We start from the raw sequence: 26,679 nt of genomic DNA, 5'->3' as shown, positions 1-26,679 counted from the left end.
GATACTGTCGCATCATTTTGTGGGGAAAAAGGGGGCATTTCCCCAGCAATCGGAACACTGAACTTTGTGGCTGAAACCGCTGGCAGCATTTTATGATATCCAGGGATTTATGATATGTAAAATGAACCATGGGAAGTCCTTGATATCTTAAGGGTGTAAAAAAATGAGTATTGTAAATTGTAAAACAGAAAATTTAATTACACACACACGCACGCACACACACACACACAACTTTGGGAGCTGTGAAAAATGAGGCATCCTGACAACCAAATGTTTGGATCAAATAACAACTGTTTTTATCAGACACATACAAAAATAGCTTCCTGTAAATGCTTGAAGAGTTGTCATTGTCAGCCTCTCACTTTGATACCCAGGAGAGTGTTTGGTTCTTAAGTTTGGAAATTTTCCAAGTATGTGAGTTCAGAAGTAAAAAACAAGTAGGAAGAGTGTGCGTTGGTTGGTTGGTTTTAAGATGCATTGCCTGCTCTTCAGTTAAATTATCTGAGTGGCTTACAACAAAATTTAAGTACAGGCAACCCCCCCCCCCCAATTTATGTAGGGATTGCATTCTGGTCACTGTACATGTTGACAGAATGCACATAAGCCTGTTACACCCTGTTATGCCCTTGTCCTGACCCCGTCATGCCCTCTTCTGGGTCCAAAAACAGCCCGCACATGCACGGTAGAGCATTTTTTTGAATTCACACAAAACGGAAGGCGCCTTTACATAAAAATTAGCTGAAGCAGCACATCTGTAAAAACGGAATTAAAAGTTCCAAGGTTGGATAAAACAGAAGAAATGATAAAGGTCTGGCAGCAGAAAGACTTCAAAGTAGGTGATTGGTAAACCTCCCTAGAGAGGGTGATCCAAAGCTAGGGTGCCACCAATGAAAAGGCCCTTTCATGGAACCCACCTGTCAATGGTGGAGAACCCAGAGAAGGGCCACAACCTGTGATCGTGGAGACCCATGTGGTTTGGGGGCTGTTTTGTTGCACACAGGAAAGCAAGGCAAAGATTGTGTGATCAAGTTTGCTTTAGTGATCAAAGCAAACTTGACTACTTTGCCCTGCTTTTGGTGCACTTATGAAATCTGGGCAACACTGAATCCTTACCTAGCACAATTCTTCTCTTGAGGCTCCCGGTGGTGTATGAAATATTTTTTTAAAAAAAGTCTGAAACAGTGAATTGTATTGAAATGGCCACCAGAGGGAGCAGAATTGGGGGAAAAAAACAAATCATGAGCTGATAAGTTATACTGTACTTACTTTACCATTTACCACTAGGTTTTGATGAGCATGACTGGATGGGAAGTGAAGGGGTTAATAAAGCATTATCTGCCATAGTTTTTAGCCTGTTTTTAACTGGAGATGGATTGTGTACGCTGTGCCTACATACATTAAATTAACTTTTTGATAGTTAACTTTGAGATTTGGGGAGAAAAGGATAGGCTAAAAATGTTCAGTCTCAGTTCTGAGCTATGCCCAGGGCTGCTATCTTACCATATCTGTATCTGGAATGCCTGTTGTTCTGCCCACACAGAGCCTGTAACACTGACCAAACTGCTATCTCTGTCTGCCCAATGTAGGCTAGACATCTGTTATCAAATTGAATCAAATTGAATCTGTTGTTAACCCCTCACAGAGCTATAATTCTCAGTACCCTCAACAAACTATAGTTCCTGGGATTCTTTGGAGGGGGAGCCACGTGTTTTCAATGTATAGTGTGGGTGATGAATACAGCCTCTTTCATTTTAATAGGAATTATACGTATTTTAACTAAAGGCCTATGCGTGTATTCTATTCCATTAAGTTACTTTAAACTTCTCCACATGATGGCTGTCTCCTCAAGGACTACAAGCGACTCACTACGCAGATGGGGCCATTTTTCACCCTGCCACCACAAACTTTCCTTGCTGTGTCTCCTATACACAAGGAGGCTGCTGTATGAAGTCAGTAGCCACAGGGAACAATTTAAAATGGCCTTTGTAGAATGCCTGGATCACAGGTGCCAACACCTTTTACATTTCTAAAAACGTCATTGGGTTGACTCCTGATTTATTTGTTTCTAAAATTGCGCAGATCCCAGTATGATATAGAAATCCCTCTCCCTTAAAGAAGCTTGCTAACTACATTGATGGAGCTTTTTCACATGCAAATGCATTGATAAGTGTGTACACACACCCTCAGCTCCACGTTGTGAAGTGGTACAGCTCCCAAGTTCTGCAGCCTCACGCTGTGTAATGTGTAGCTCAGCTATTGTATCCAATTAAAATAAAAATCCATTTTTAAACGAGACTGTTGCTCAAACTGATTCATTTAATGTAAAAACAAAGTAGCTCAAACACAGACACACACACACACACACACACACACACACACACACCAATTTTCCTGGATTCCAGTACAAATATAAAAATAGGGTATCTGATAAACCTCCTACAAACTAAGCATTTTGTCGAATGCCTTTTTGTATCATTGTTGATTCCAGGATATTAAATGGTGCTTTTTTATTGTAGGTATGGATGCTCACAGGGGACAAACTAGAAACAGCCACGTGTACAGCTAAGAATGCACATCTGGTAACCAGGACCCAGGACATTCATATATTTAGACTGGTGAGTAATATGAATAAAACTAGCTTACTTAGCACTTGTCCATGGAGCTACATTATGAATCAAGGGGAATAATTTACACCAGCCCCAATGTGCAGTTAGAATAAAATATGAGTATATTATGCAGACCTAATCTTCCTCTGACTATCGTTGCATTTACACAACACCTAGACCCATCTGATGAATACATCGAAGTTGGACATTAATAGTGGAAAAAGAATGTTCTGAAAAAAGTCTCCCTCGCTTCCTCCTTTGTTTATCCCTCTTGGGATAAAATGATTTCTTTCCTGCAGGCACGGTTGACATAGTGAATATGGATCCCTTCTGTAACAACTTAAGAGGCAAAATACAGAGCAATAGGTTTGCTAATTAGTGACCAATGTAAATATGGTTGAGAATTCCTGTCTTCATTAATCTTACTCAGCTCCAGCTCTTTGAGGAAATGCTCTGTGAACATGCTTTTCTGAGAACGCTCAGAAAAATGACAGGTTATGAGATTCAAAAGGAGAAGCCAATACTGGTCCTGTGTTAGGGCTCCTCCAATTTATTTGATTTGCTTCCACAAAGTGTACACAAAGGGTAGATTATATCTGGTCATTATTGAGCATTTGTTCTGATTTGCTTTGGGGTTGGAGTGTTACACAACAATGAGCATTCATCCTGACATGCTTATTGTTAAGTTGTGGGTGAACATATCAGATGACACAGCGATTCTTCAAACAGCTCTTGTTTATTCAGAGGCCAGAACAGAACTGAACTGAAGGGTTCAGCCAGCCTGCTTATATAGAGCTCCAGTACAACGTAACTGTAACAATTTTCTAAAACTATCCAATCACTGAACATCACTTTCGATCCCTTATTTGCATAACTATCTACAGTATCCCCCTGCTGGCCCAGGGTGAGAAATTCAGTACATAACACTTATGAGGTGCTTTTCTATCTTCCTGTTAATCATTCATTCATTCATTCATTCATTCCTGTTAATTAATTCAGTAATTCATTTCAATGCATTTCCCCATTGCTTTCCTAGTGACACAAAGTCCATTTCCTTTTTTTTAAATGTAGATTTGCTGTACTAGGGCAGGTGTGAGGAACCTCTGACCCTCCAGATGTTTCTGAACTACAACTCCCATCAATCCTAGTAAGCATGGCCAATGAGAGTTGTCATTCAGCAACGTCCGGAGGGCCAAAAGGTTCACCATACCAAGCTTGGAATCACTCCTACAAAATACTGACATTCTGGAGGAGGCCTGACTAGTAGAGATAGACCTGGGTGCCCAAACTTTTTTCAAAGAGGGCCAGATTTGATGAAGTGAACGTGTGTGAGGGCCAACCAAAGTTGTTGTTGACCTTTTTTTAGGATTGAAGTTGGTGAGATTTTTAAAAATGATTTTACCCCAGAGGAGTTGTGCTTTTTTTACAATTTTACCTCAAAGTTCTTGAGCTTTTGGGGGGATTTTACCCCAAGAAAAAAAACTACCACAGATGCTGCATTAAACCAACAGCCAACCGGCGGGCCGGATTAGGCCCCCGAAACGGACCACGGACATGCCTAAGATAGATGCATTTGTCAGTTTCAGCTCTCTCTCTCTCTCAAGTCTCTCACATTGAATTCAGTTCATAATAATAATAATAATAATAATAATAATAATAATAATAATAGGGGACGCGGGTGGCGCTGTGGGTTAAAGCCTCAGCGCCTAGGGCTTGCCGATCGAAAGGTCGGCAGTTCGAATCCCCGCGGCGGGGTGCGCTCCCGCTGCTCGGTCCCAGCGCCTGCCAACCTAGCAGTTCGAAAGCACCCCCGGGGGCAAGTAGATAAATAGGTACCGCTTACCAGCGGGAAGGTAAACGGCGTTCCGTGTGCGGCTCTGGCTCGCCAGATGCAGCTTTGTCACGCTGGCCACGTGACCCGGAAGTGTCTCCGGACAGCGCTGGCCCCCGGCCAATAAATGTGAGATGGGCGCACAAACCCCAGAGTCTGTCAAGACTGGCCCGTTTGGGCAGGGGTACCTTTACCTTTAATAATAATAATAATAATAATTTATTATTGATACCCCGCCCATCTGGCTGGGCTTCCCCAGCCACTCTGGGCAGCTTCCAAAAAAATATTAAAATACAGTGGTGCCTCGCAAGACGAAATTAATTCGTTCCACAAGTTTTTTCTTCTTGCGAGTTTTTCGTCTTGCAAAGCACGGTTTCCCATAGGAATGCATTGAAAATCAATTAATGTGTTCCTATGGAAACCACTTGCCAGGCTGGCGGTGCGGAGAAGGGCTTTTCTCCCCACCGCAAGCCTTCAGGACAGGTACGGGAACAGAGGGGAAGGGGCGCAGCGCTTCTCCTCTGTTCCCGGGGCTTGCGGTGGGAGGAGGGTTTTTTACTTCATTCTGAATGTTGGCGGTGGGAAGGAAAACCCTCCTCCCACCGCAAGTCTTCAGGACAGCCATCCGAAGGCTGGTGCGGGGAGAAGGGCTTTTCTCCCCACCGCCAGCCTTCGGAGGAGCCTTCCGAAGGCTGGCGCAGGGAGAAGGGCTTTCCGCCCCACCGCCAGCCTTCGGAGGAGGTCCGAGGACAGTGGGGAAGATGCGCTGCGCTTCCCCGCTGTCCCGGAGATTTCCCTATGGGCTTTCGTCTTGCGAAGGAAGCCCATAGGGAAATTCGTTTTGCGAAGCACCTCCAAAACGGAAAACCCTTTCGTCTAGCAGGTTTTCCGTCTTGTGAGGCGTTCGTCTTGCGGGGCACCACTGTACTGTAGTACATCAAACATTAAAAGCTTCCCTAAACAGGGCTGCCTTCAGATGTCTTCTAAAAGTCTGGTAGTTGTTGTTCTCTTTGACGTCTGGTGGGAGGGTGTTCCACAGGGAAGGCGCCACTACCGAGAAGGCCCTCTGCCTGGTTCCCTGTAACTTGGCTTCTCGCAGTAAGGGAATCACCAGAAGGCCCTCGGTGCTGGACCTCAGTGTCCGGGTAGAATGATGGGGGTGAAGACGCTCCTTCAGATATACTGGACCAACGCCAACATTTCCCCAGCAGCTTGCCATTTTATTCCTCAGGAAAATTCATCAGCATTTTACTGTGAATTCCTAGAGTTGTACAGTAAATAAGAGACCATAGCAAGCCACCCTATTTTCCCCAATATTCCCTCAGGCCGAGGGCATTCACATCACTTGCTACTTGTTCCTTTTAGACTTGAGATGTGGAATGGGACCTTCTGCATGGAAAGCCATCTCATGGCATTTCTACACTGCCATCCTTAACTGGTTTAATAGGTACTCTCGCTTTCCACAGAGTGCTGGGGATTGTAATTCTGCGAGGGGAAAGTTGAGAAGCTCCCAAGAGAATTCTCAGCTCAGCATGCTGCAATTCTCAGGGTTCTTCGGAGGAAATCAATGCCTGTTGAAAGTGTTATTGGTTTGTAGTGTGGCTATTACCTTAGAATAATTTATCCTCAGTAGCTCGAGTCCTCAAGTTGTTCAATGCAATATTGACATATAGAATAGTCTGACTAATCCATTTCAATGACCTGATCCTGTGCATGTGTTATTATTACTATTACTATTATTATTATTATTAATAATTATGTGAATTTCTTTCTTTTTGGGGGGGGGGGAGTCCCGAAGCAACTTACAGAAAGTTAGGATGCAAAAATAAAAAACCAAGAAAAACATACAGAATACTAAAAGTATCCATGCTCCAAATAAAGTCCTGCTAATTTCAGTGGAACGTACTTAGGAGTAAGTGTTCATTGAAGTAGAGCCTATGAATGTTTAGGGAAGGGTGATGCAGAGGTTGTGATCCAAATGACTTCCTGGCCATGCAATTTTGCATAGGATCTTTAAAAAATAAATAAATCTGATTTCCAAGTTAATTTTAGAAATCTGCTTGGAATGATTCTGAGTGCCTGTGGTTATCTGTTTGCTCTTTCCCAGGTCACCAACCGCGGAGAAGCTCACCTGGAACTCAATGCCTTTCGCCGCAAGCACGACTGTGCCCTGGTGATTTCTGGCGATTCCTTGGAGGTGAGAATGTGGTTATCGTGGTAGCCATTGCAGCAGGTGAGCTGCTGTTGCTGGTGGTGGGGAAATGTTTATATCCATGTAACTATTTTATCTGTTTTGTGGAACAGGTGTGCTTGAAATACTACGAGTATGAGTTTATGGAATTGGCTTGCCAGTGCCCAGCTGTGGTCTGTTGCAGATGTGCCCCAACACAGAAGGCTCAGATTGTACGCTTGCTCCAGGAGAGAACTGGGAAGCTGACCTGTGCTGTGGGTAGGTCACTTCCAGCTTCGTTTTCCAGCTGGGCATCTTTGGGTGGTTTTATTTTTACCTGTCTTCATTGGAGAGATTGAGAGACAGAGTGGCTGTGATCTAAATGCCATGTTTCTGGGGGCTCTCAGTTTACACCTTCTGGTTGCACCCACCTGGCTCCCCTTGAAATCCCCTACAATGGTCAGATACCTTCTGGAACAGCACCCCATGAGGTGTGAAAGATACTGCCAGAGGTCCCCATCAGCCATGCACATCCACTCAGGCCTACCTAGCTCTCTGCACACACAAACAGGCACCTCCCAGCATAGACTACATAAATAAAAGCCATTCTCCCTTGGGTGCTGAAGGTCTCCAAGGAGGTTTGGCTCCCTCTACCGCTTGAAAGCAGAAGATGCTATAACTTCAAAGGAAGTCATTGTCTCTGCCTCCCTTTGAGGCTTCAGTTCTGTGTCCCCGCCCCCCCCCCCCCATATTTCACCATATTCTTGCATGATCAAGAATGTTTGGCAAGAACGGGCTTGATTCTCATTGGCCGTTTAAAAGGGCAAGGAGGTTTACCACAGGTCCCTGATAATATACAAATTTGTGCATCTCCCCCCTGCATTTCAAACTTGCGTATCGTGCTGCAAAGCGATATATGCAAGTTTCTCTATCATTTGTCAACTGGAAGCACAGAAATCATTGCCCTGGGTCACTTGCCTTTGCTTTATTAGCCAGACAATATGAGATAAACTCATTGATCATGCACCAAAACAAGGAATCCATCTGTAACACCAGTGCTTGCACTCTCCTGCTATAGAAAAATGCTGCAAGGCACCTTTAGCACATTAATACAGGAGTGGAGGCTCTTTTGTGATCAAGCGGAACAGCCCTGCAGTCTAATATAAGCTGCAAGTAAAGATTGGTGTTCCATCAAGATTCTCTATGGTCTTTTTCTCTGTTGCCTCTTGCAGGAGATGGTGGGAATGATGTCAGTATGATTCAAGAGGCAGATTGTGGTGTTGGGGTTGAAGGAAAGGTGAGTCTCTCTCCCTCTCTCTCTCTCTCTCTCTCTCTCTCTCTCACCATTTTAGTTTTAAGCCAACAATTATAACAATAGCTAATGGACACACAAGGAACCTGTTTTGCTAAAAGGGATGAAATGAGTGTCTGACCTAGTTTACGCAATGAAATCCTTACTTGAATAAGTTGGTATATGCATAAGCTCCATGCACCCAGCACAGCTCCTTCACTCCCTGCTTGCATACCTGTGGAGACACAGGCCAGGAAGCCACAGTTAACCATAGTTTCTTGTTATGTGCAAACCAGGAAACCCTGGTTAACGGCTTCCAAACAAGCCATGGTTTGGAACCGTAAAACTATCCTCCTGACAAAGTCCATTCTGCCCATGGTGATGTATGTTTCCCACATTAAGATACCACTTGGTAAATGTGCAACCCTAGAACATTTTATGACCTGCCAAGAGTTTGTGAATGCAAACAAGGAGCGAAAGCAAGAGGTCTGTTCTGCTCTGGGGAGCTGCTGTGCTTGATTGCTGGCTTGGTGGCAATTTTGGTAGAGTTCACCTTGGTAGATCACAAGTTGTGCAGGCCTAACCTACTTTTCTGGGTGGTTGTGAGGATGAAAGGGTAAAATGATGTGTACCGACTTAATCTCTTTGGAAGCAGGGTGGACTAATTATGTGCATGCTTACCTGGGAGTAAGCCCCACTGAACACACTTTGACTTACTTCTGAGAAAACAGACATAGGCTCACACAGCACATTAGACATATCTGCAATTTATTGTTTTTTAAAGCCTTATTGCCCTTTTGTAAACGTTCCAGAGATGACCACTTTGTTTCTCAAAGGATGCTGTAGCAGAGCCTTGGGGCCATTGCGATAAAGGTTCTGAATCTTGCTTCTATAACTCTAATCTCTCCTAATGAGGGCATATGAAGCAGGGCTTGAGCACCTGACCACAGCTGGTACTCCAGCTGAGTAAGGGAGAGGCAGGTGCCACAGAATTCGGATTGTATCTGTTTCCCTATGGCAGGATGTGTTTTGCTGCTATCTTGTGGTCTGATAGGTTGCTGCTTTTCTTAATTATTTCTTGGTGTACCTAGGAAGGAAAGCAAGCTTCCCTTGCAGCAGACTTCTCCATCACTCAGTTTAAGCATCTGGGCCGGCTACTGATGGTGCATGGACGGAACAGCTACAAAAGATCTGCAGCCCTCAGCCAGTTTGTGATCCACAGAAGCTTGTGTATCAGTACAATGCAGGCAAGTAACGCCACAGCATCTTCACTTTTCTTCTCCCTGTTTAAGAAATGGCAACTGATGTCCAAAAGTTAAAAACTGTATTTTTTTACATTGCTCTAATACGTCATGAAGTCGATTCAGTGTAGCGTCTTGCTTCTGTTAAAACTGAAAATGTGTCTTATTTTTATCGGAGCTGCAAGGTTTAAGCTTTCCAGTTGGTAACATGATTAAAATCTCCATTGGTTAATAAATAAGGGGTTGCGGTTGGCAAAGGCTCAGGGCTGGCCCTATCTGTTCCTATAGTGATGGAGCAGAGTCATGGATCCACCCACCCAATGTCAAGATGACTGGACCAGACCAAAGGCTTACCTGGTCCAGCAACCTTTTCTCACAAGGGCCATCCAAATGTCCATGGCAAGCCCACATGTGGGACCTGGGTGCAACAGTACTGTTCCCACTTACTCTTCTCAGCAAGTGGTATTTGCAAAGGCATGCTGCCTGCAAGAGCAGAGACAAAACATAACCACCATGGCTAATACCCATTGATAGCCATATCCTTTGACAACTGTCTACTGTAAAAGGATATTTAATTTTGTTTCCCACCTAAAAATAAGTCCAACAAGGTAGCCTGTAATCTACAACAGTAAAATCCAAGAACCAATAGCACAAAGGCAGACTGTATTCCTATACCTGCTTACCTAGAAGCAAGCTCCAGTGAAGTCCTTGGTGGAATTCTGCTTTTTAACTTACCCAAAACTTGAAAATAGACATTCCCCTCCCCCAATAGTACCTGAAGGCCAGCTGTGAAGGCTCTGTGTATCTTGAGCGATTGTGTTTGCGCCAACTGTGAGACAGAGTTTGAATCTGGTGTCCAAATAGTTCTGTGAAAACATCCATGACCTTTTTTTTGCATCCCAAAGAAACTTCAGACCTGTTGTTCGTCAGGATACTTAAGCATGTGTCAGATGATGGGCAATGGGAGAGAGAATAGGTAGGATGGAACGCAGAACACAAATCTGTATGTTCTGTAATCAAAGCACAGTTTGCTACCTCTCTAGCTCAGCTCACGTTGAGTCTTCCTCATGTGGAAACAATAGCTTTTAAAGAATTAAGATGGTTTGAGAGGTGCTGCTTTAAATCCTGCACATGAGAGCACCTTTTTCTTTGCCACCTGTGGTCTTTTCAAACAGGCATTGTAGGTTTTTCAAACTATATTTTTTAAAACGTGGAATGAGTGTGTACGTCGGGAAAGCCAATATAGGACCCTGCAGTTGTTGTTGAACTATAATTTCCACCATTCCTGGCTGTTGGCCATGCTGGCCGGCCGGCTGATGGGAGCTGGAGTCCAAGAACATCTGGAAGGCCACAGATGAGAGAGCACTCAGTTGGTAAAGCATGAGACTCTTCATCTTGGGTTTGTGGGTTCGAGCCCCATGTTGGGTGAAAGATTCCCCTCACTGCAGGAGGTTGGAGTAGATGATCCTTGTGGTCCCTTTCAACTCTACAATTCTGTGATTCCCCATCCCTGATCTAAAGCCCGCAGCTGGCAGACTGTAAAGAAAACATGTAGATTAGTGTTCACTGAAAACCAGGTATTCAGGCTGTCTGACAAAATGCACCAAATGAAAATCATGCATTTGTGAAGTAAGCATTGTAGCTTTTTGCAACTATATGCAGTGCCTGTTTTGCTAGGGGCTGAAGTGGGATGTGTTTGAATGCCATGAGCAGCAATCCCTTCTGCAAATCACTTTTAGCTCTTTGGGTGTGATGGGGGAGGAAGCCACATGTCTGCCTTCAGTCCCCAAGTGGCGAGTCTCAATCTTGCTCCGCTTCTGTGAATTGCCACAGAATTCCTGTTGCCATGTGAGCTGTCTGGATGGATCATTGCTGTTGAACACATCTTTGCTTTGAAGCCTAAAGAGTCTTTCCCCCTTTTTTGTTTTTTGTTCTGTAGGCTGTTTTTTCTTCAGTATTCTACTTTGCATCCGTCCCTCTCTACCAGGGCTTCCTCATTATTGGGTAAGAACCAAACACTCCCCCCCAAAAAAATATGTGACTAGGAAGTCTGAAATGCAAGGAGGCTAGTTTTGAAATCCTCGTATGTCTGGAAGCGTTCATATCCTCGTGTGTCGCTGTCTGATATGCGTACTGCCTTCCTTCCTGCTATAGCTGCTGTTATCAGAATAAGAGATGAGACTTTGAAGGCTCACATTTTCAAAGCAGCGATTAATCCCGCAATCATGATAAGCACGTGGATCTTATCAGGACCAATTTCAGCTCTTATGGCAACTTTTATTTGAGGACCAGGAAGAAAAGGTTTAATTTGCTCAGAGGTCCCTCTTTTGGAAGATGTAAATTTTAAAACTAGTAAATTAACCTGGGCAACCAATGCTTTTCTAACATGAGCCCTTTTTTTATTCAAGAAAGCACAACAGATACATGTGCCCCACTTCACACGTTTCTGGCTTAAGGTCTGTCATTGTAGCAGAAGAATTAAGGCTGAGCAGTGGCTGAGCATTGGCAAACATTGGTTTTCAGTGTTAGGGCCTGTGTCTTAGACAACATCACATATTTCACGACAGCACAATGAAATTTCCCTCAAAGTCTGTTTTTGCCAGAGAGGTGCAGCTAGTTCTAACCCCTGACAAGTGGCTCCGTGTGATATCTATGCTTTGCAAATGTGTTTGCCACATTTATGCTTTTAGATCACACATAAAACACATTGCACTTCTTTTTTAGAGAGAGAGAGAGATGCATTTCAGATGTGAAGCAGCTCTTGGACACCAGCCTCAGGGTGGGGTTGTAGTTCAGCAGTAGGACACATGCCTGGGATGGAGAAGGTTGGGGGGAGGATTCAATCTATGACATTTCCATTTAAAGGGGTCAGGTGACAAGACAATGGAAAAGACTTCTGCCCAAGACTGTAGAAAGCCAGTCAGAGTAGACAATACTGGTATGAGTGGCTAAATATTATGATGTGGCCAATTCCTATGATATCCTATTTATAACAGGAACTTTCATTTCACTTTTGTTTTTCCTTTTCTGAAGCATGCACTTCCATCTCCTGGAATATGAATGTTCAAGGCTGTTTAAACACGAGGGTTGTGTGGGGTTTAATTCTGCATTTGTGAAATGACACCCATGCATTTTTTGTGCTTTCCAATTATTTTATGCAGTATGCTGATAATAGAGACAGGGAAACTGACTATGCATGGGATTGTGGATTAGCCAGAATTTGGGATCCGGGCTATTAGCCTTGGCAGAAATGAAATTAGAAATGCATGCCTGTGCATGGAATATATATATATATATAGTGGTGGCTATTAGCTAGGAGCATTTTTAAAAGAAGCTCTGGGTGGTAGCCAATGCACTCATTCTCTTGGCAAACGAGTTCTTGCTTGTACGATGAAGCTTTCCCTCCCATCTCCTCCCCATGTGTGCACCCTGCTCCAGAGGGCGGGGGAACCCCCAGAACAAATTTAGGGGGTTTGTGGGGGAGAAGGCGAGGGAAGGGAAGTTATACTGTGCAAGCGAGAATCCTTGTACTGCCTTAACAAGTTACTTAGTTCTGCATTGGATACAACCCTCTGTGGAGGGGGAGAGGGGAGAAGAGGCTTAAACTTCATTGCTGATCTCATCCTGGGTCGAACCCAAACCCTTTAAGTGGCCAATAACATTCAATTGCGAGAGACAGCATAGAGAAATGTAGAAATCAACAAAAACAACTCTCCCGATTCTGCTTATGTTTGCCACCCCTCAGTCAGATTTGTTGAGGTGGGAGAGGAGGTGTTGAATCCATGTGGAAATCAATGGGGATCTCTTCCGTTGTTGCTTTCAGGTATTCTACACTCTATACTATGTTTCCAGTGTTCTCTTTAGTGCTGGACAAAGATGTCAAATCAGAAGTTGCCATGCTGTACCCAGAACTCTACAAAGATCTTCTGAAGGTTTGATACATCTTGTATTGTGTTTTCATCTTTTGTCGTCAGGTTTATGCTCAAGATCACATACAGAAATGTGCACCAGACTGATGTTCATTTTGTTTTCCTGTCCTCTTTCATTCCTTTAGGGAAGGCCTTTATCATACAAGACATTTTTGATATGGGTTTTGATAAGTATTTACCAAGGTAAGAGACTGTCTGTCCAGGTACTTCTCGGTGAATTGTTTGAAATGAATTGTTCAAATCTCATATTTTCCCAGATTTGGTGGAAACAACAAACACTGACTTGAATAAGCAAATCTACTAAATTGAATCTACTAAATTGCATAATAAATTCTGGTTTTTATAGGTTTGGAAGAGAGGCAATGAGCTCTGCAGGGATTTATATCTACACAAACAAATGCTCATTCCCTGACCACTGGAAGTCCTGCTCAGCTTCCTTCTGGCTTCTCAGATTTCCCCTGACATTGGCTGCAATCCTGCTTCCTCCATGTGCAGAGAGCAGCGTGCAGAGGGGCTGTCAGGGTGGTGGTCTGGAGACAAGAGCAGCTCAGTCTCCTGTGTCTACCTGAGCAATGAGGCCAAGGAACCAAGCCACGATCAGCAGCTTTGTAGGACTGGGTAGAACCCTATCTGGCTCTTCCATCACCTGACCTCTGTTGAGTGGTCCATTCTAATACCACCACCTGGCCATTGACAGTAATGAGAATGCAGCTCAGCAAAGACTAAGCCAACAGGTACCTCCTCCAGCAAACCAGTCACAGTAGCACAGAGCACAAGGAGCTTTACTGCTTCTGCTACAGCCTAAGTGAATTGCTCGTGATGCCTTTCTATAGAGGCTCCCATTGAACCCTACTGTGCCATGTCCAGGTCATCATTAGCACTCTCCATGCATCCCTTCTCTGTGTGGTATAGATGCTAGAGTGTCAGACTTGGACCTGGGAGACCAGAGTTCAAATTCCCACTCAGCCATGAAACTCACTGGGTGACCTTGGGTCAGTCACTCATTCTTGGGCTACATTGAAAGGCCTACACTGAAAGACCTAGATTGGCTCCCAGTACGTTTCCGAGCACAATTCAAAGTGTTGGTACCAGTGTTCAAAACTCCCATTTTTCAAGGCGCATTTTGCGACAGGGAATTTCATTAGCGCAATCAGTTTCTGAGCTCTGGGCTCAGTACTGCATCTAAGATTTCAGATTAAAACTGCAGAGTGAAGGAAAGGAGGACCTGTTTCTGCCTCCTACTCTCTGAAGACTGTAGAAGAAACCTTCTTAAAAATATTAGGGGGGCGGGCAGGGAAAGGACTAGACCATGTGAAAAATGAACATAATATTTTAGCTGCAGTTCATTCATTTTCAGCACTGTATTCTTGTTATAAAAAAGCATTCCTAGACATTCTGTTGTTGCGCCCATAGCCTAGGATTAAGGTGCCATTTAGCTCCTAGTTTTCATATCTCAGTTTCTAACACTGGTTGGTTCTGATCTTTAAAGCCCCAAACGGGTTCGGCCCTGTATACCTGAAGGAGCATTTTCAGGCCCACTTTTCATACCCAGACACTGAGGTCCAGCTCCGAGGGCCTTCTGGCGGTTCCCTCATTGCAAGAAGTGAAGCTACAGGGAAGCAGGCAAAGGGCCTTCTTAATAAAGTCACCCACCTTGTGGAACACCCTCCCATCAGATGTCAAGGAGATGAATAACTATATAACCTTTAGAAGACACCTGAAGGCAGCCCTGTATAGGGAAGCTTTTTAAGGCTTAATGTTTTATTATGTTTTGATATATGTTGGAAACTGCCCAGAGTGGCTGGGGCAACAAAGTCAAATGGTCAGGATACAAAATAATAACTATTATTATTATTTTATTAGCTACCTCACAGAGTTGGGGGTATGTGTTTTCTGCTCTGACCTATTTGAAGGGAAGCTGGGATGTAAATGTAAGTTTGAGAAAGTACATAACCGATGGCTGGATGCTTCAATGTAAGGCTCAGGATGGATTTGCTGTGCGGTTAATGCTTTAGATGTAATGTCACAAAAACATCAGTGAGTGTTGCAGGGGGGACCATAATGGCTTCCCAGGAAGCCATTATGGTTCTACACCCTTCACTCTGCATAGCAGCCATTATCCATCAGTTAACTTCACATTCAGAGGGGCTAAGTTATACCCAGTTCATTGATTGCCTTTTTAATTGGAAAAGGAGGACCAGGAATATATTACATTTTAAGAGGGTCAGAGAAGAATTGGAGAGTTGGCTGCAACAGCAATTACTTTTCAAGGGCTAAGTCAATACTATAGAGCAGTGTCTTGGCCTTCGCAGAAATCACACAGCTCCCGGACAGTCAGAAAGAGTGAGACATCGTGGGAAAGCTTTCCAAGCCAAGATCCTTCTCCTGTTACATTCTGTTGGTCAGATGACCTCACCCCTTGATGGATCACACCATGCAATTTTGGCTAGTAGTTATCGCTCAAGATCAGGGATGGCCCAAAACTGAGCAGTACCCAGATGGTGGAAAATTTACTCCCCGGGTCTGTGTTTTATGGCTTGATCTTGAGTCACTGGTAGAATTGTTCTTCAAACAAACATAATGTGATGTCTGTGGATTAGTCATCAGTGCAGATTACTCATGCTGATGACATGAGTTATGTCTGCAGCTGAGGATCTGGGACGTTGTGTAGCTATTCTCAGATCCGCCAGAAGTAGGATGCAAAGTGATTCTCAGTCTTTCTCTCCCTAACTATTCTCAAAAAATATGTTTCCTTGAACATAAGTCCTACTGAGTTCATTGAGACTTCTTAGCATGCTTTAAGACTGGTGACAAAATTAACTTCAGAATCTCACCACAGTCATGAATGCACTGAGAAATCTTGATCAAGCTCCCCTCTCTCTCAGCCTAACCTGCCCCCACCTTCAGTGTGTGAATATTATTACAGGTCTACCTAGTTGCAGGGCTTTTGTAAGGTTAGCCAGGATAATATGTCAGAAGGGGAGAACCTATGGCCATCCAACCTGTTGCTGGACCATTGACCCTAGCAGCATGGCCCAGTGGTCAGGGATGATGGGAATCGTAGTCAACAACACATGGAGGGCCAAAGGTTCCTCGCCTCTGATGTATTTTGCTGGTTAATAATATAATTGGTCATAATAATAATGTTTTGAAAACTCTACAGCTACTGTATAATACTAAGATACTGTCTAGCATGGGCATAGGCAAACTCCGGCCCTCCAGATGTTTGGGACTACAATTCCCATCATCCCTAGCTAACGGATGATGGGAATTGTAGTCCCAAACATCTGGAGGGCCAGAGTTTGCCTATGCCTGATCTAGCAGCTAGAGGAAGGAAGTCTTCTGTATTTTCTTGTTCATGGAAGGGTCATAGCTCTGACTAGCAAGTCCCAGTGATTTCAGGGAGACTGCTCAAAGTCTGGATCCAGCCCACTGTATTTTTTACATTTTTGTATTTTATTTAACCCCTCCTTTCTCTTCCGTCCACTTGCAGGCAGCATCATTATGTACGGTGCATTGCTGCTCTTTGAATCTGAGTTTGTCCACATTGTGGCTATTTCCTTCACATCCTTGATCCTCACTGAGCTGTTGATGGTGGCGCTGACAATCCAGACGTGGCATTGGCTCATGATAGTGGCAGAACTACTCAGCCTTTCCTGCTACATTGCCTCGCTGGTCTTCTTGCACGAGTTTATTGGTAATAGCCGTTGCTCTGAATTTCTCAGAACTTCTTTGGTCAAATGTAAAGCCAGGGCTAGTTCTGGAAGCCAAGGTACTTCTGGAAATGGCTTTAGGGCACGGGCTCTAGGGGAGCTAGAATTAAAGAACTGACCTTCTTCAATATTGAAAGCAAGTGGGGTGCCATGTGGATTATCCATCCCATACTCCAAATGTTCAACTGCAAACCCATGAATTGTAATGGGTGAGATGACTTGGTGTTAGAGCAGATGTAGAAAACCTGTGATCTACAAGACTGCTGACAGTCAATTTCATTCATTTGCCCATTGATAGGCCAAGATGGTGATGGGCAGTTATAATATGGTTACCAGATTTTTTTCAATGAATCTGGGGACACTTTTTTTTAAGCTGAGTAGCAACAGGGAGTCAGTAGTGGGGATAGTGAGGCAAAAGACCCTGGGCCAAGCACACATGCATATTGTATAAAGGTGCAAAGCCCTTCTTTTGCACCCTGTGAATCATAAATGCGCAGAGTTTTTTAAAAACTGGGCAACGGCCACCCACCCACGACTCCTGAGCCTCCCCCGATGTCCTTCCCCCTTCCCTCTTTGTTTTGACTGATCGGGGGAGGCTCAGGAGTTGCAGGCAGGCGGCCGTTGCCCAGTTTTTTAAAAACTCTGTGCATTTATGTTTCACAGGGTGCAAAAGAAGGGCTTTGCACCTTGCCTGGCAGAGAAACCGCATGCCCTGCACCCCTCCTGGGCAAACGTCCGCCCGCCCACAACTCCCGAGCCTCCTCCAATTTGTCAAAACAAAGGGGGAAGGGGGAAAGAGATCTGTACCACCGGACGTCCCCGGTTACCCTACGGCAGTGGCAGCAGCAGCAGCGAGCAGCTCCTGAAGTCAGCCAGAGCCAACTGCGCTACCAGGCCGGCTCCAGGCTGCTGAGACTGCCACTGCCACGTTTCCCAGGGACAGATTTGCAAATCTGGGGACTGTCCCCGGGAACCAGGGACGCCTGGCTACCCTAAGTTATAAGCTACTGTTGTAAGTTTTTGCAGAGGAGTCACCCCTATCCTATAAAAACATTAGCATAAGTAAAGCCCTCTTGTATCAGACCAAGAGGCCTGTTCCCCACAGTAGCCAATATATTTTATTCAATCGCTTACTATGTTTAAAGGCCACCCTTCATTCCAAGGTGCCAAAATACAGGCAGTTAAAATTAAGCAATAATATTTAAAAGCAGAAAACACAATTTCCATACAAGTAAAATGGCAGCCACAATAGAAATCCAATCCGATGTACCTCTCCCTTACCCAAGAGCCTGAGCAAAGAGGCAAGTCTTCGGCTGATGATGAAATGACAACTGGGTCATGGTGAGAGGCACTTCAGAGGGAAGGCTGTTCCCGAGGCATGGGGCCATCACCATGAGAATTCACCGCAGATCTCAGAGATGGCTAACAATAGCCCTCTCCTTGTAGTAATATAGAAAAGTCTCCTAAGGTCTCTTTTTTTGCATCCATTATTAGTCTAATCTTTCAGTGGAAATGGAAAAAAGGAAGTCACGGAAGGGCTGACAGAACAGGGGGAAACTTAAGGAAAATAACTGCTAATTTGCACAGCGGTCTAAAATTGCAATGAAACAATATATCTACGTCCATTCCAAAATATACAGCTGTCAATGCTGAATTAAAAGTTGTGTTTCCAGAACTTCAACTTTGAAGATTCATTCCCCCCCTCCCCTTGAAGACTTTAGTGTGACGCAGTTTACTTTCAACTTTAAGTGTTTGCTTTCTGCAAAGATTGAAAACTTACTGCTAGTTACCAACTTTCATTTAGAAATTCAAAGCATAAGTAACTTTGTTGTCGTATTTTAGCAATCGCATTTTAAATATGGAAGCTTGATACTTTTTTAAAATTGTATACTGTATTTTAGTATGATTCCATTGCTGTTTTAAGAGGACCCAGTTCCACTTTTACAGCTAACCTGAAATTATTTTATTGAAACAGCACTTTAGGCAGTTAGCTACTTCATCAGAGTGGAACTGATGAAATTCGTTCATGGAATGTTTACACCCAGTTTTAATTTTTTTTTTTAAGGGCATTTAAGTATGCTTTGAAAAGGGGCTGTGCTTTCTTCTGAAATTTGTGTTAAAAAAAGCTAAGAAAAGTACTTCTGATACTGTATTCTAACAATACAATCTTATACATGTCTACTCAGAAGTGAGCCCTGTTGCTATCAATGGGACTTCCAGGAAAATGTGGCATTTTCCAATGTTCAGTTCATAATATACATAAATGTCCCTTCAAAGTTGGAGGAAAACCGAGTGTACTTTATTCCTTTATTTATATTAAATATATTTAAAAAATAATCTATTTAGCAGAATGATACATTTAACAAACCATGCTACACATGGAAATTTTGAAAAGTAATTATTTAAGGGTCAAAAAATACCAACCTTTAAACATCCCAACAATAAACTTATGAAATGCTGTATTAAAACAGCAGCAACATTGTAATAAATATGCTGCAGCCCTTAATGTGTTCCTTTTTATATCTGCATGTATTAAAAAAACAATTCCTGGCCCACATTGAACATTTGTGCTGGGGGGGGGGGGGATTTTGGTGGCTTCCCATTAACATTTCTAAGTTGCACCTCACAGTTGTACTCCAGTTAAGCTGCCAAAGTAGAGGAACCACCTGCAAAAGCCCATCTTACTTTTGGGTAGTAAAATGATTTCAGTTAGCTTTAAATGTACAGCTGGACTCCTTGAAGTAAGCATGTTTATTAAATACAGATACGGGGAGCGCTGTGGTCTAAGCCATTGAGCCTCTGGGGCTTGCCGACCAGAAGGTCGCCGGTTTGAATCCATAAGCTCCCGTTTCTCTCTCCAAGCTTTTGCCATCCTAGCAGTTTGAAAGCACACCAGTGCAAGTAGATAAATAGGTACCGCTGCAGTGGGAAGATAAATGGCGTTTTTGTGCGCTCTGGCACTTGTCATGGTGTCTCGTTGCGCCAGAAACGATTTAGTTATGCTGGCCACATGACCCAGAAACAGGGGCAGATTTGATGAAGCCCTAAGCTACTGAAGGTAATGGGGCCCATTTTATGTTCAGCTGTCCTTTGCCAACAACAAATTGTCACTGTTTTTGGTGTTGAATAAATGCTACAAATTTGTATTTTATCAAAGTAATTGTTGAACTGAAATACAATTTCAGTTTAGAAGTATATTAATAGTGAAATACAATGAAGAAGAAGTATATTTGGGGGGGGGAGCAAGAGAGTGGGGCCCTAAGCTATAGCTTGCTTAGCTTATAGGTAAATCTGGCACTGCCTGGAAAGCTGTCTGCAAATACCTGCCCCCTCAGCCTGAAAAGCGAGATGAGCTCCACACCCCATAGTCATTTTTGACTGGACTTAACTGTCCAGGGGTCCTTTACCTTTTTATTACATATTATTAAAAAAAAAAATAAAGTTGCATGGCTTGCTATTTAGTTAGGGTGCATGCATACGGCTCTGTTCTGTTGGACGTATTTTGATGTCTGTTTTTCTTCTCCTTCCTGCCCTTCAACATGTCTCCTATATGAACCTTTCTTTCTTTCTTCTCTTGCAGATGTTTACTTCATTGCAACCTTATCGTTCTTGTGGAAGGTGACAGTAATCACTCTGGTCAGCTGTCTCCCCCTCTACTTCCTAAAGTATCTGAGGCGAAGATTTTCTCCCCCAAGCTATTCAAAACTCACTTCATAGGTGGTTCTACCAGTGGAGCAGAGACTACTTCTCCCTGCCCCCCCCCAACCCTCTTTTTCTTTTTGCACAAAATAAATGTGTGTTCCTCATAGTAACGGTCATGTCCGATGGTTGCAAATGGATCATGCACTGGCTAGAGAATGTTTCCAAAAGACTGAAATAACTGGCAGTGCAGCAGAAACAGCCAAGTAAACCGGAGGACTTACATATGTGATCCAGGGTTTTTTTTGTCAAATTTATATTTATTTTAACTGATAATAAATGCATGTAACTGGAAAGAAGAATTGGCTTCCAGTGGGCAATTACTGGAATGGGCTTACTTGGGAAGTACTATGTAAGCTATTGATGTGACAAATCTTTCAAACAAATTCCCCCCCCCCCGTTTTTTTTAATTTCCTCATGTCATTTTTATATTACTATTTATCTTTTTAGTTCAGGTCCTAGTTTATAAGCATTTTGTATGTCTCGGGAAATACTTTAAAATGGGAGAAACCACATGCTCACAGGCAACTTTAGCCATGCTGACCTCTTTTGATGTGTTCCAATGCAAACCAGAGCTCCAAATTTCAGCTAAATTTTCTTTAATCTGCAAAACGGAAACAAACAAAAAAGCCACAGTGCGCCTTTCCTGCTCCGAAGTTGTCGAATTATTTTTAACGGGGATTGACGCTGGTAAAAGAGAGGTTCTGTTTTATTAAATGGTACCATTTTCTTGGGAGAATACTTTTGTGTCATCCAAACTGCTGGCGCATCGTTAAGGTTATAACAACCAGAACTGAGACAAACATGGGGTTCCCTCCCCATATTCACATAATTAATGCTTATGATCAAGGGTGCCAATTTGAATAAAATATTGGGGGAGGGGGCAGGTAAGCCCCTCCCTGCATGATCAATCACGACAAGGTGCACACACAGCATTTGAATGGCAGTGCCCATCAACTTTGCGGTGGCGCAGCCCCTTCAAATATTTTCTTGCCAGGGCACCTGGGAGTTGGCTTCTATGTGTGAGACTACCACTAACCTTGGGCTCCAGGTGGGCAGCTTTTGCTGTATGCTTCGGCCGCAGCACAGTTTGAGGAAGGAGTGGGCAGGTGCTTCCTGCATGGCCGATGGGGTTGGGGAAGAGATGTTTGGCACCTCCCCTTCCTGACCATGCCAGGATGCTGGCTGGATCCTGTCCTATGGGGGAGGCAAGGCGTGCATGCCCCCACTGTGTTTAAGGGGGTGGCCTGCTGTGGGTCGCCATGAGAGTGGAAGGGCTTTTGCAGGGAGAATCAGGGGTGCAATACCTAACCATGTTAGACACATTCCTCCAGCCACTGTCCTGTTTTCACCTGGCAGGGAGCAGGTGATGGAGAGAACGAAAGCTGCAGAAATAAAGACTTTGCAGAAGGGACTGAAAAGGAGAATTGACACATGGGGGAAAGGGTTAAGCACTCCTTCCTGCTGATTCTCCCCTGCAAATGTTCACCGCAGAGCTCCCACATTTCCACTAGCTAGCAAATATATGCTCGCTGAGATAATACAGATTACATTCTCACATGCAGGTTTTATTTGGCTCATCCAATGGAGCGAACCAGTGTTTCTTCCTGCTCTGTGCAAACGTACACCGCAGGTGACTGCCCCAGATGGGGCTGGCAATATGAGTATCACTGTTGTATCAGAATAAACACCTTAACCATCATCAACGTTTTGGAAGGAAACCAGCTGCTAATTGCCCCTTTTGAAAAATATCTGAAATGTTATTCTGCAGAAGCGCAACAGATGTATCGGACTGTAATAGAGATGTAACAGAATCACAAGGGAAAGTTCATGGGATACTGGTTATTTTCTGTAAAGCTTTTAAAAAGTTTCTTGTTAACACTGAACTGCACGTTTTATATTTTTCACCGGACTGTACCACTTTGGACTGCAGATGTGGACTTCTGCTTGGATGCTCTTTTCCATGTAAAAACAACAGTGGCTTTCAGCATGCAGACAAAGCTCATCCACACTTCTCTTTCTCCTGCGATTTCCAGGCAGTGGCGTAGCGTGGGTTGTCAGCACCCGGGGCAAGGCAAGTAATTTGCGCCCCCTAACCCGTGGATTTGCGCCCCCTAACCCTACCCCCAGATGTTGCGCCCGGTGCGGCCTGCCCCCCCCTGCACCCCCCCACGCTACGCCACTGTTTCCAGGCATGGGTCCAAGAGGTTTTTCTTCGGTCCTGCCACTTTCCCCATAAAAAAACCCCTTCTTTCCTGCTGAATCGGAACAAACGCCATGCCGCAGAAAATCTGATTGTTCTGATTCAGCAATAAATGTGACGTGTAAAAGGGAGGTGTATCTGCAGTTGAGAAGGTTATTCATTTCTACATTTGGTTCAGAGTTGTGTACAGTCGTACCTTGGTTTTTCTAACAGATTAGTTCTCAAAACATTTTGTCTCCTGAACGCCGCAAACCCGGAAGTGACTGTACTGGTTTGCGAACTACTTTTAGGAGCCGAACGTCCAATGCGGCTTCCAGTTGAGTGCAGGAAGCTCCTGCAGCCAATCAGAAGCTGCGCCTTGGTTTTCAAATGTTTTTGGAAGTCAAACGGACTTCCGGAACTGATTCTGTTCGAGAACTAAGGTACAACTCTGCTTCAAGATCCTTGGGCCATTTAAGAGAAGTCCAATCAAATTAGTGGGTGTTCAGCACCGCAGTAACACATATAAGTCCATTTGAAATGCATTTCTGTGGGACTTGAGCATGTCTAACTCTGGGTTGTACAGCTTTCTTTTCTTTTGGGGAGGATTCCATAAATACAGCATGGCCAGTAATTTTATATTCAATTACTATATCCTCTTTCAACTTCTTTTATGGGTTGTCTTTGTCTTCTTTGTCTAGATCAGGGGTCTGCAACCCGCGGCTCCGGAGCCGCATGTGGCTCTTTTACACCTTTGCCGCGGCTCCGGGGCGGATACTAGCGAGGGGAGGAGGCGCATTGTGCGCCCTGACACTCCCCACTGTGGCGGGCGCTGTACTGGCTGTGACGTCGCATGGGGGCGGTGCGTGCGTTACGTCACGCACCGTCCTGACGTCACCTTCCCACCCGCCCGCCCGCTACATTGTAAGGGGCATGTACGCTGGTCACTGCATTGAAAGGGGGCATGTATGCTGGTCACTGTTTTGAAGGGGAGTAACACAAAAAAAAGGTAACTTGTTAATTTAATGTTTATTTCTATGAGGAGGAGTAATTCTGAGGGGTCAAACAAAGAAATAATAAAAAAGTGACAAAAAGGTTATTTTTATAATGACGAGTTTTGCGGCTCCCAGTTGTTTTTTCTTCAGAAACGGGTCCAAGTGGCTCTTTTTGTCTTAAAGGTTGCAGACCCCTGGTCTAGATATATAACACCTCCCTGAGTGTATAAGAGTGTCCTACAAGAAAACTGTGGTCACAGCCCCTGCACAGCCCCTATTTAGATTTAATTGTTATTGTGCAAGACCATGTTGGTAGACTTTATAGATTTTTGGGGTTGTGTGTGTGTTTTTTTAATCAGTGAAGTTTACACTAAATAATGATCACTGGGCCATTAATGGCCGCATTAACAAAGCCAGCAAAAAAGGGAACGGATTATAATTAAGTTCAGTAATATTTATTGGACTAACGATGCAAGAAACTATTTTATTTAGTGGCAGTAATGTAACTATTAATGCTTTTTGTAAGACATGGAATCTCTTTGACCTGTTGTTCTTCTGTAGATAACATCTTAGACAAGGTTGTAATCTGTGAAGTGCTTCTGAGTGGGCGTGATTTAATTTTGTGAGCGTGTCTTTAAAAAAAAATCACTGTTCAAAACAGCCTCTTGTACAACAAACTAGTTGATTTGTTTATTATTATTATAGCTTGATAGGATCTCCACAAAATTACCTTGGTTTTTGGGGGGGATTGGAGCACAAATTGCACAAATTAATAATTCCGCTGAGATCAGAACTTTTCTTCCCTCTTCTGTCTTTCTCCATCCCACCTAAAAAAAATTATGTGTCATTTTGACAAGGGAAATGGAATTATCCTTTCCTAAGCTACTTTAAATATGTGAAGCCTGGCAATCATACCCTGTGGCATGCAATCTGCTGGGAATGCCGGCACAATCTGAGTGTACTGAAATGGAAATTCGACAAAGGCACAGCTTGGAATAAATTGTTTCAATTGGGTTTGCACTAGATTGTGTGTTCTACAAGTCAATTTGGCAATTTCCCTTAAAATGGAGAAAGTGGTGCATTATGTAGATTGCTGATAAATACTATTTCTCTTTGCAGCTGGTTACTAAAAACACTTACTTATTTTTGCACTGATATGATGATCCTCTCCTCATGTTGCCGTTTCATTAACTGGAGATACAGCATCCCTTTTGTTTCTGATACTTCGTTGGTTATTCTCCCACTTCTGAATCATATGTTTGCCCATCTTCCTACAGCCTTTTTTCGGACAAGAATACAAGGTTGCAGTGCTGTGCAAACATATCTGGGAGTAAGTCCCATTGCATTCAGTGGGACCATTATCTGAATAAATGTGGATAAGATTTGGGCTATCATTTTCATATTGACACTATACTCCTGCTCCAAGCACCCAAAGGTTATAGTATCATAGCCTACCCCCAAATAATGGAAAATGCTGGAATAAGGGCCTGCAAAGTGAGGGCTGTGGTTGGGTTGTGGTTACTGCTTTGACTATACCCATACTTGAATGCCCAAACTCTTTAAAAAAAATAAGTAAACTTGAAGTTCAGGAATTGGTACAGGCTTTGCATAGAAGAATTACTGTGCTAATCACCTATTATGTCAGACTTTATCCATGAGGTGCCTATAGCAAATGTGCAGCCATATTGCACACATTATTAGATGAGACAGCCGCAAAGATACTGCATTTTCTCAGCAATGAGGTATTGTGGCTTGTGGCACTGGGCAATTGTGATATTTGCAGGCATTGGGAAGTTGAGATTTCGCATGACAAACGATCGTAAGGGAAACGATCACATGTGAAGCTCCTTGGCCGATTATATCAGTCGCCAGAATTGCCCTTCTTCTGTTCATGTTGGGGCAAATGCTCTCATACGTCAGAGCTGTTGCATTGGGCCTCCTCAGAAAATAGTTATAGGATTAAAAGACAGAAATGCTCGCCTAAATCTTCTGCCCAACATCTGTTGAATACTACACAGAACTTCTGACATATAATATCGGATATGGAACATTCTATCTGAAAATTTAGAAGGCTTTTCATGCACAGAAAATCCTTTTAAATTCTGGGCTTAATGTCCTCACTTTTTGTCTACAGCTTATGGGGCCAGTCTTTCGGTGTTCTCACCATTGCTTCTCCTTCTGCAAAAGGCAGCTCATGACATCTCAGATACCCTATGTTTCCTTAAGATATGGCACATAAATGCATGAGCAATACCATAATGAAATCTTATAGTCTGGTCTTCAGTGTCAGGAGCCAGCAGGAACAAAAAGTATCCTGGAACGAGTGTTGACCTAAAGCAGAGAGTAGGGTTAACATGCCCAGCAGTTGCAATTACCATAGTGTAGATTAAAAAGCAGGCTTTCTAAGATTACTGTTTCAGGATGCGGGCGAGGGTATTGCCTGCTAGTTTTTTGCTACAGAGAGTAAACTCCCATTCCTGGGCATTCTCCATGGAACAATGCTAGGAAGGCTATACCACATTTCTCCTCAACATTTGAACTGGCTCTCAGATACTCCAAAGTGTTTGTCAACTGTGATCAAGTTGGTTACTGTCACACCTAATAAAGTATGTATTTCTATACCTTTGGATGTGAAGCAGGGGGGGGGGGAAACATGTTTTCCTGTGTTGGGGAATATGGATTCTCTTGTCAAACTATTTGTGATGCTAATGTTTTGTACCTGTCCTCTTGTTAATTAAGATGTGCATATTCTTGATGCAAGAGAAATATAAAAGCAAATTATTGTCGTGTGCAGTTCTGTGTCGCAGATGTGTATGAACTTTCAAAAAGGGAATGGTATAAAAACAGGTTTAAAAGAAATAAAATTTTATGCAACTTCATATCTAATTCTTGGCGGGTGAGTTGATGTCTTATTGATCAAATTTTTAGGCTGCTGTTCTTTCCAAAACATTAAAGCTGACTTTCTGTGGCCTGAAAGAAGACTGAAGGACAGAGAAAATACAGGAAGACAACAGTTCCATAA

General features: G+C 43.5%; 1 protein-coding gene across 1 annotated transcript in view; it reads left to right on the top strand.

Moving 5' to 3' along the window:
- ATP9A (ATPase phospholipid transporting 9A (putative)) overlaps positions 1 to 26,299 on the top strand; it is a 101,505-nt gene extending 75,206 nt beyond the window's left edge. The window contains exons 19-30 of the mRNA XM_082225873.1: positions 2,517 to 2,615; positions 6,545 to 6,634; positions 6,742 to 6,886; positions 7,840 to 7,904; positions 8,990 to 9,145; positions 11,079 to 11,143; positions 12,963 to 13,071; positions 13,194 to 13,251; positions 16,562 to 16,765; positions 20,362 to 22,516; positions 22,673 to 23,370; positions 23,891 to 26,299. Coding sequence (XP_082081999.1) covers positions 2,517 to 2,615; positions 6,545 to 6,634; positions 6,742 to 6,886; positions 7,840 to 7,904; positions 8,990 to 9,145; positions 11,079 to 11,143; positions 12,963 to 13,071; positions 13,194 to 13,251; positions 16,562 to 16,765; positions 20,362 to 20,498 — 1,128 coding nt within the window. The 3' untranslated portion in view covers positions 20,499 to 22,516; positions 22,673 to 23,370; positions 23,891 to 26,299. The remainder of the gene's footprint in view (positions 1 to 2,516; positions 2,616 to 6,544; positions 6,635 to 6,741; positions 6,887 to 7,839; positions 7,905 to 8,989; positions 9,146 to 11,078; positions 11,144 to 12,962; positions 13,072 to 13,193; positions 13,252 to 16,561; positions 16,766 to 20,361; positions 22,517 to 22,672; positions 23,371 to 23,890) is intronic.
- Positions 26,300 to 26,679: the final 380 nt, after the last annotated feature.

This window comes from Podarcis vaucheri, assembly GCF_965113315.1.
Source record: "Podarcis vaucheri genome assembly, chromosome: 6".
In the NCBI taxonomy this organism is placed as follows: Eukaryota; Metazoa; Chordata; class Lepidosauria; order Squamata; family Lacertidae; genus Podarcis; species Podarcis vaucheri.
Note: the sequence above shows the minus strand (reverse complement) of the source record. Positions and strands in the feature narration are given on the sequence as shown.